Below are 9423 nucleotides of genomic sequence, written 5' to 3'. Positions count from 1 at the left end.
ATTATAATTTTTTCTTTCACTTTTACAAAATGAGTATAAAAAAAAAGTGCTGATTAGGATTAAATATGGGGTTAAAAAATATAGATCAAAAGTAAAAACATTTATTTATTTATTTATTTATTATTATTATTATTTTTTTTTTTTTTTTTTTTTTTGCCTATTATCAAATTCAAACTAAATTTATCCAATCCAAAATCCAAATCATTTTATTAATTAATACAAATCGAATATAGATTGGATTAAATATGATTTGAACAATCTAAACTAAAAAATATTTATATATTTGTAAATGTCAACTTGAAATTATTCAATAAATTTAAATTAATTAAATTAATCAAATCCAATTCGAATTAAACTAAATTTAAATTTAATGCAATTCGAAATAATTAATCAAATTTTGTAATTTAAAACCGAAATAATTAATCCAATTTTATAATTCGGATTCAGTTCAGATTAATTAGTCAAATATCCACCCACTTCTTGAATTAAGAAAATCTATGTACTTAATTTATTTCATTATTTAATGTTTAATTATATAAAAATAGTATTAAATTTTTAATGTTATAATTAATTTTATTTAATTATAATTTAAATCTAAAAAAAATAAAACAAAAAATTAAAAAACCTTATTGACTAAACAGAATATTGAAGGGATATAACTTTAAAAAATATATATTGAAAAATATATTTTTATTTATATAATTTGGATAATATTACACCAATCTAAACTTAATTATATTCGGACTCAAGCTGATATCAATCCATTCCAAAATATCTAATCCGAATTAATATTTCGTATTCGGATTAATCAAGACCCGATGCAGATCAAATAATAAGAGATTCATCACATTACAATCAATTATAAACTACACATACACATGTTTCAAAAGTACAACAACATACAAAACTAAAACCATCAACCATATAGACAAAACCCACAAAAGACAGTTACCCTAGTGGAAAGATGAACCCACATTCGACACGAATTTGATCGCTCGATTAATTTAGTCTCGGGTGAAGAGGCGAACGATGATGCAAAGGTGGTCGGACATGTCTCTGAGTTGTTGTTTGGCGAGTTGAGTTCTTCGATGGAGGAGGAGAATTCATCGGTTTCATGCTACCTGTCTCGATCTCTTCCAATTTTGCGACGACTTGTTTCATGGACGGTCTTGTTTTTTGTTCTGGACCGAGACAGGTTAGAGCGAGTTGAGCTACAAGTACTGCAGATTTTGAAGGATACCTTCCTTCCAATCTAGAATCCATTATGTTCTTCAACTTTCTTCTATCGGATAAATATGGTTTTATCCAATCCACAAGTTTTTGTTTTCCGCCTGGTCTTCGTTCGTCTAATGCTCGTAAACCAGTTAGCATCTCAACTAGTACGACACCGAAAGCGTATACATCACTCTTTACATATAGATGGCCTGGAAAATGTGGAATCAAATGAGTTAGCATTTTTTTCTTGAAAACCCATGGTTTATTCTATAGAGGAATCTAACACGACAATCCATTAAGGTATTCAAATAGACTCAATAAGAACATTTGTGTTAGCTTCCTTTAGGAAACAAACCCTGTTTTCTATAATAAAAAAAGTTAGCATCGATGGGAGTCGAATCGAAACTTTTGGTCTAGGCAAAAACTCTTTCGATTTTAGCTAATCATGTGGGTTAATTTTTGTACATCTTCTTAAAGAAAAAAACTTATGTATTTACCTGTGGCAACATATTCTGGTGCAGCATAGCCTTGTGTTCCCATAACCCTTGTAGTTACATGTGATTGACTCTCAGAAGGACCCAATTTTGCCAAACCAAAATCTGATATTTTGGCATTATAAGACTGCATGAACAAGAACCACATGCTATAATTAATAAAAATAAATGGGCCTTTTTTAATCCGGGGTTATGTGAATAACCACCTTGTTATTTTTCAAAAATAACCCATTTTGATGTAAGTTATCTTGGTCTTGTTCGGGACAAGGCTAATACAAATAACTTTTTATCCCATCAACAATTATTGTAACAATCAAATCATCAACCAAATTACCATTACTTTATATTTTATAAAAACTTAAATATTTAATGGAATTGATATTTTGACTGAAATAACTTCAACTAATCCACAATTTCATCAAAACAGAGTTTTATTTAAAAAGAAAATGGTTTGTTTCAGAAAACAAAACTTCACCAAACAAGCTCTATAGGTATAAATATATAATGAATAAAACAAATTTAGAAAGAAAAAAAATGGAAGATATTTTAGTATTGTGATTGATGATTTAAATGACGTAATAGTAGATGATTTTATAGTGATTTATTTGGAATTAATTCCAAATAACCAACATCAAACAAGGCCTTGATGTGTTAGATTAAACAGGGTAGTACTGTTGAACCTATTTAGAAACGGGTATCTCTTGGTTTCTATGGGCATATATATATCAGATTACTGTTTGAGATAGTTGCTTAAATAAATGGAGTTTCATCATATATCCAATAAATTTAGAGAGAAGGATTTTTCTATTTCAATCACTTTGGCTTTTCCCTAGAATTACAAGTAAATCCACACTCATCATCTATATATTTGAGTTAAGCCAAGATGGATGCAATGTATGAAAAATTGTGAACGTGGAGAGACCATCTTACCCCATCTAGAAGTATATTAGACGCTTTAAAATCTCGGTATATGACTTGTTTTTTCAATGAATGCAAGAATGCAAGGCCTCGAGCTGCACCTATCAATATCTTGATGCGTGTTTCCCATAGGAGTGGCTGAACAGACGAACCTCCTGTTGATTTCACAAGATCGTTTAAAATTAACATGTTTAGCTATTGAACACACTAAAACTATAATGAAATTTTGGCCAATTTGGTAAGGAAAGTTAAAACTTACTCCCAAATAAGTGGTTCTCCAAGCTGCCCTTCTGCATAAATTCGTAGACTAGGAGTAGGTTTTCTTCCTCCAAACAGTATCCCAGCAGTTTAACAAGGTTAGGATGAGAAATCCTTCCTAAGAAATTCACCTCAGTCTGAAGAGATACAAAAACATCAAACAAACAATTTGAAGGGAATACATCAAAATAATTTTTAGTTAATATCATGTTCTAAACATTTTCACTAATTTTCAGGCCATGAAATGGTCAATGACTCACCTTCCACTCTTCAAACCCTTGCATACCATCTGTATTCAATTTCTTAACAGCAACAACTGTCCCAGTACTACTCTTTGAGGAAGACTTCTCATCAAGCCAGCCTTTGTGAACCTTTCCGAAACCTCCTTCACCTAGAACTGTATCAGGCCTAAAATTTCTAGTGACAGACTTTAGCTCTAAGTAAGTGAAGACCCTAAGATTGGCATCAGGTAAGAACTGGCCATCTGGATGCGAGTCATCAACACCACTAGCAGCTGAGAATTTGCTGTTTCCAGAAACATTACTTCCATTGGAAGTTGTTGTGTTGCTTGTCGTCTGTGATACTGCAAATAGAAAGTTAATTACATTTTCATAAATGGAAAAGGAATCATAAGCCTAACCAAACTTACATTAACCAACAGATATACAACCATGACATACAGCCTAGATAGGAATATGCGTCGATTAATCAATCATTGAACGTTCATTTCGAGATAATTCAAATCCAGAAGAAATTTGAAATCCACGGGAGAATCTTACTCCGGAATACAGTCAAGAACAGAAACAATCAAGTAATTGAGGAAAGGACGCAAGAGTTGAAGATTAATATAAAATTGAACTGGAAAGACAAGGACTCTGTGGAGCACCTGACATCCAGACTAGAAAAGGAAGAATCAACAACTTATCGAGTAAATTTTGATATAATTAGCGGCGAATTAGTCAATTATAGAATGTTCATTTCGAAACATACTCCGAAATACAGTCAAGAACAGAAACAATCAAGTAATTGAGGTAAGGACGTAGGAGTTGAAGATTAATATAAAATTGAACTGAAAGACGCCTGACATCCAGACTAGAAAGGAAGAATCAACGAGTCATCAAGTAAAATTTGATATAATTAGCGGCGAATTAGTCAATCATAGAACGCTCGTTTCGAGATGATTAAAATCCAGGAGAAATTTGAAATTCACCTGAAGAAACATACTCCGGATTCCGGAATACAGTGAGGAACAGAAACAATCAAGTAATTTGAGGAAGGACGTAAGAATTGTAGATTCTGATAAACTAGTACCTGTTGAACTAAGACGACCGGTGGTGCCGGGAGTCTGATTGTTGGAGGAGGAGACGGAACTCCAGCATATCCCCATCGGAATTCTCCAGATATCTCACTCTAACTTTCTTTGATCAGCTTTGATGAATGGAATGAAATGAAGAAAGAGAGAGAGATGCATGGGGACTAAAATAATTCTTGCGCTGACCTTGACGACGAAGAAGATGAACGCGCTTCATCAATGAAGATGAAATTACCCGCGGATGAAAAATTATACGACTACCTGAACTTATGAGATGTATTTAAATTGAATCTTAACTTATGCCTTGTTGTATTAAATGATTGTCCCAATCTCCTCTACTTTAAAACTTGGAGAACTTCAATTCAACACATATAATGAGATTATTGAGATTCTCATTGATTTTAATAAAATACTCCAAAGGTGTTAAGATATAATTCTTTTAAAGATATTATCTTCTCTAGTGATAAAAAGAGGAGGTGGATACGAGACCTTCTCTGCGGTGGTCCTAAGTTTAGACGTTCCGCTCTTCTAATTAAATTTGTTAAGTAAATTTGTAAGTTATGTGTTTAACCCGCGGGGATTAGTTGCACTCCGAAAGAGAAGCGGAACTCAGCGTTTTAAAAAAAAATTCTCTTGTGACAACAAAAGGTGAATATCTTTAGATTTTCTGAAGTCCTGGGTTCGAGCACGTCAGATGACAAGTACTATGCCTAGTTAATGGTTAAGTGAGTTTGCGGATTATGTACTTAGCCCGCGGGAATTAGTCGTACTTCAAATAAAAAAATAAACCTTGCGTTCTTAAAAAAAATTAAAAAAAAAATCACACATTTAAATCTCTATATATATACACTTTCAACAACAACTAGATATCATCCAATGAATATATAAATTGTTAAAATATAACTCTTTCAACAAGAACTAGATATCATCCAATGCAATGGATATATAAATTGTTAAAATATAAGAATTCATGTCTACAATTGAGTTTTTATATCTAGAATATTTTTTATTATTAAAAAAGTGTAACAAAAGAAATACTCTTTTACAATAAATTATCTAAATTATTCATGTCCCAATTTATCTTTTATCTTGAATTATTTCATTTAATCTTAAGTTAATCATAATGCATCATCAAATAATCAAATGAGTATATATATATATATATATATATATATATATATATATATATATATATATATATATAATACTCTTTTACAATAAATTATCTAAATTATTCATGTCCCAATTTATCTTTTATCTTGAATCATTTCATTTAATCTTAAGTTAATCATAATGCATCAAATAATCAAATGAGTATATATATATGTTAGCAAAAAAAATGTTACTTTTTATCTATAAAAAAAAGGTTATTTCTCTAGCCTTTTAGGTGTAATGTTTGATTGTGATTTTATTTTATTGATAATTATATTTTATTCAATCTCATCCCTCCATTCCAATTTCAATCAAATAGTTGGTTATGTTTTTGTTATTATTTTTATACAAAGTTAAGTTAGTGTGACAATTAAAATATAAGTCTAGATAAGGGTGCAAATTAAAAAAATAAATTTTTGATTTAGATGGAAACTAGCTTAGATTGAATGATATTCCTTTTACTGTAGTAGTTTGAAAAAAATAATTGCAATGTAAGCATTGAATAATATATATATAAGGTAAAAGGTTATTTTTATATTTGATCAAATAAGTCATAGATTCACATTATTTTTATTGTCTAGTTTGAAATAAAGTTTGAATATTTAGACTAGTATAAGAAGAAGAAAAAAAGAGTTGTAAATGACTTTTGTCTAGTTGATTTTGAATTCTCCACAATAATAATAATATTCTTCTTATTTTATTTTATAAGAATTTAATTATTATATCTCAAAATTTATAAGAATAATTTAAGTTACAACAATATTACAAATACAATATTAATGTCTCAACTGTTAAAATCAAAGATGAGTCATTTGATTACTCAGAAGGAATTGATGATTGATTGATTAATTTCATCAAAAATTTTAATATTTTTAATTTTATTTTATGTAACGTTTAGATTTAATTTTTTAAATATTATTTACTTTTATGTACAAATTAATGTTCTATATGTATTTATTTGATGTAATGAAAATTAACTTCTTATGAAAGGAAAAGTCACTAATTAATTGATTATATATATTAGTACTTAACATAAAGTTTATTTAGCAAGTTGAGTTATGATTAATTGTGCCTTGATCTGTATGTTTTAAATAACTAATTATTTTTTATTAATTAAAATATTAAATATTTTAATTAAATATGAATTCTTTTTAAATTTATTTAATCAAATAAATTATTTTTTTTATAATCCTAACAGTAAGAATCTATAAAATTACAATCAACTTGAAGTGTTCTTCCATTTATTTACTTCTTATTTTATATTTTATTTTTATATTAAAGTTTGAAAATACATGAGGAAAAACTAGACTTTTAAACATGCAGTTTTAAATTGTTTTAATAATTCAACTTTATTGGTTATTATTTGGACTATAACTTCCAAATAAATTTATACAATCAAATAATTCATTCAAACTCAAATAACCTATCTACATATCTTTTTAACCAAAACATAGTAAACTTATAAGTTAAAATCACAATATTATTATTTGATATAAAATTAATTATAATTATGTTATTGATAATGTTAATTTTGAACCACATTTTTTAAATTTAATTTTGTACTGTTTGGCATAAAATACAAATACAGTTGATTTTTTTAATATAAGAAAAACCAATTAATTATACAAATAGTATTAGTGTGAAACATTTTAATTAATTAAAATAATTACATGTTTAATTCTAGAGCTTATGGTCATTTTTTTTTTCAAAGTTTGACCACTATACAAATAAAGGTCCGTGTTTCAACCATTTTTTTGTTGTCAACTAGTCTATAATAATTTTAAACATTTCAAGAATTATTTTTACTAAATCTTTTTTATAAAAAAAGGTCTCTATCTTGAAAATGTAAATGTTGACGTTTTCAACTAGATTGAATATCCACTCATTATTCCTTTTTGTCAATAATTGGGCCCTGGTTAAATGTGACATTGTAATTGTAATGATATGTTAAGAAGTGATACATGATTTGACTTACTATAAATGTAATCACTTTATTTGATAAATTTTAATTTGAAATAAAATTAAAAATTAAGATTATTTAGGTTAAGTGGTTAACCAATATTATTTAAATTTATTAATGTGAAAGCAGTTAATATGTATTGCTTAAAACAATAGTAACCATTAATACATTCAAGTAATAATATTTAGAAATAAAAGACCAAGTCATCACTCAAGAACAAAAATTAAAAAAATAATTAGTCAAAGTCATATTGCCCCATTCTACAAGTTAGAATTGGTCAATGATCCACCTGTACTTTTAAGAACTTGTTTCATGTTGAGTTATTTTGGGGTTTTTATTAGTCTTTTTAAAAATATAATTTATTTGATAAAAAATAAAAATTTATTTAAGTTTATAATAAGTTGAATTATTATAAATTTTCTTATATAAAATTTTAATTTTATGAAAAGAAAATATTTGTTTGTTTGTTAAATTTAAATTATTTTAGTTCATAAATTAAATAATTTAAAATTTGATAGAACGAATTATAAAAATATATTTAAAAATAGAATACGCGTATATTTTAATTAAAAAAAATTGCGTGTACACACTATTAAAAAAAAATAGCCGTGTATCATTGACTATTAAAGTAAATGGGCCCACTACGTGTGGATATTTTATTTATTTTTTTGGATAAATAACGTGTGTGAAATTTGACAATCCGAGGCTTTGTTTGATATAAAATTAGGTGGATTTAATTGAAACTAGCATGTATCCCGTGCATTTGTATGAGTAATAATATAAAAAATCGTAAAAAAAATATTACGGTAAAAATTTTATGGGCGGGTCAACTCACAATCCGACTCAAGTATCCATTTACTCTCACATATATCCAAATTAACCAACTCTCGACCCGACAATTCGAACACTTTAAAAATTAAGCATCATTTTATATATATATATATATATATATATATATATATATATATATATATATATAGATTAGTTAGTTAAAAAGTTGAACTTATATTGTTAAAATGTCACGTGTTTATCAAATTTTGAGTTGAATTTAAAATATAAAGTGTTATTAGTCTAGTTGGTTAAAATGTTGTATTTGTTTTATTAGGTTGTAAGTTCGAACCATACCTATAACATTTTTTTTAATCGTTTTAAGTTTATGGGCGGTTCAACCCACCAACCCACAATCCGACCAAAGTATCCATTTACTCTCACATATATCCAAATTAATCACCGTTCTCGATCCTGCAATTCGAACACTTTAAAAATTAAGCATTATAATCTCATTTTTATCCCACTCAAAATCATTCAAATTATAAATAATAATTTATACTTATTTTATAAAATTCAAATATTAATATTTTAATTTTAATACTCCTTCTCATATTCAGATTTTCAAAGAAGACGGAAAATCAAACAAGGCCCAAGTAAACTGGTTCCACCTTTACAAACACTCGCCAGACTTTATTTATTTATTTATTTATTTATTTATTTTAAAATGTAGTTATAATTATTTGTTACTCAATTAAATATTTTTAATTAAATAAAATTATCTCAATCAAAAATAAATTAGACCATTTTAACTATTGAGTTTAATAAAATAAAACCTATTTTTTTTTTTTTGTGTGTAATATTTAAAAATTAAAATCAATAGTATTAATTTTAGTTAAATATTGATTTTATATAATTTTTAACTTAGTTTTGGATAAATTTTATTTTAAATTAGTTCTAAATAATAATTCAGAATAAAAATTATAACAAACATAATATATATATATATATATAAAATTTTAAATGATAAATATATATTAAAAATAATACGAATTACACCGTAAAAAACAAATAAAAATACTCAAGCTACAATTTACATCAACATATTATTGAACACATATATATTAAAAATAACTACCTAATTGACTTGTATAGAAGATGTTATAATAACAATAATTTGATATATCATACTAATTAGATAACACTGAAATTTCAATAATATATATTTATAAATGTTGTTATAATTGAAATAATAATAATAATAGAGTAGTAGGATTTATTAAAAAAATTGCCTAATATATTCGTTGTATAAAATTAGTTAAATATTTGATGAAAATTATTGCAAG

At 26.6% G+C, this 9423-nt stretch overlaps 1 protein-coding gene across 1 annotated transcript; it reads right to left on the bottom strand.

Annotated features, from left to right (window-relative positions):
- Nucleotides 1–832: 832 nt before the first annotated feature.
- LOC124931574 (probable serine/threonine-protein kinase PIX13) lies at nucleotides 833–4368 on the bottom strand. Its single transcript, XM_047472072.1, has 6 exons — nucleotides 4197–4368; nucleotides 3146–3468; nucleotides 2887–3022; nucleotides 2640–2782; nucleotides 1713–1836; nucleotides 833–1424 (listed from the first exon to the last, which is right to left on the bottom strand). Exons 1-6 carry the CDS (start codon nucleotides 4270–4272, stop codon nucleotides 1000–1002), a joined length of 1227 nt encoding a protein of 408 aa, XP_047328028.1. The 5' UTR covers nucleotides 4273–4368; the 3' UTR covers nucleotides 833–999.
- Nucleotides 4369–9423: the final 5055 nt, after the last annotated feature.

Source organism: Impatiens glandulifera, chromosome 3, assembly GCF_907164915.1.
Source record: "Impatiens glandulifera chromosome 3, dImpGla2.1, whole genome shotgun sequence".
Classification (NCBI taxonomy): Eukaryota; Viridiplantae; Streptophyta; class Magnoliopsida; order Ericales; family Balsaminaceae; genus Impatiens; species Impatiens glandulifera.
This window is presented reverse-complemented; position numbering and strand designations above follow the sequence as displayed.

What these genes read in the sequence shown, in the direction of transcription:
- LOC124931574 (XM_047472072.1), bottom strand. Translation starts at nt 4,272, where the DNA reads ATGGGGATATGCTGGAGTTCCGTCTCCTCCTCCAACAATCAGACTCCC. An exon ending in CGGTCGTCTTAGTTCAACAG is followed by an intron (nt 3,469 to 4,196) that starts GTACTAGTTTAT and finishes TTCTATTTGCAG; the next exon opens with TATCACAGACGACAAGCAAC. An exon ending in AAGGGTTTGAAGAGTGGAAG is followed by an intron (nt 3,023 to 3,145) that starts GTGAGTCATTGA and finishes GTATCTCTTCAG; the next exon opens with ACTGAGGTGAATTTCTTAGG.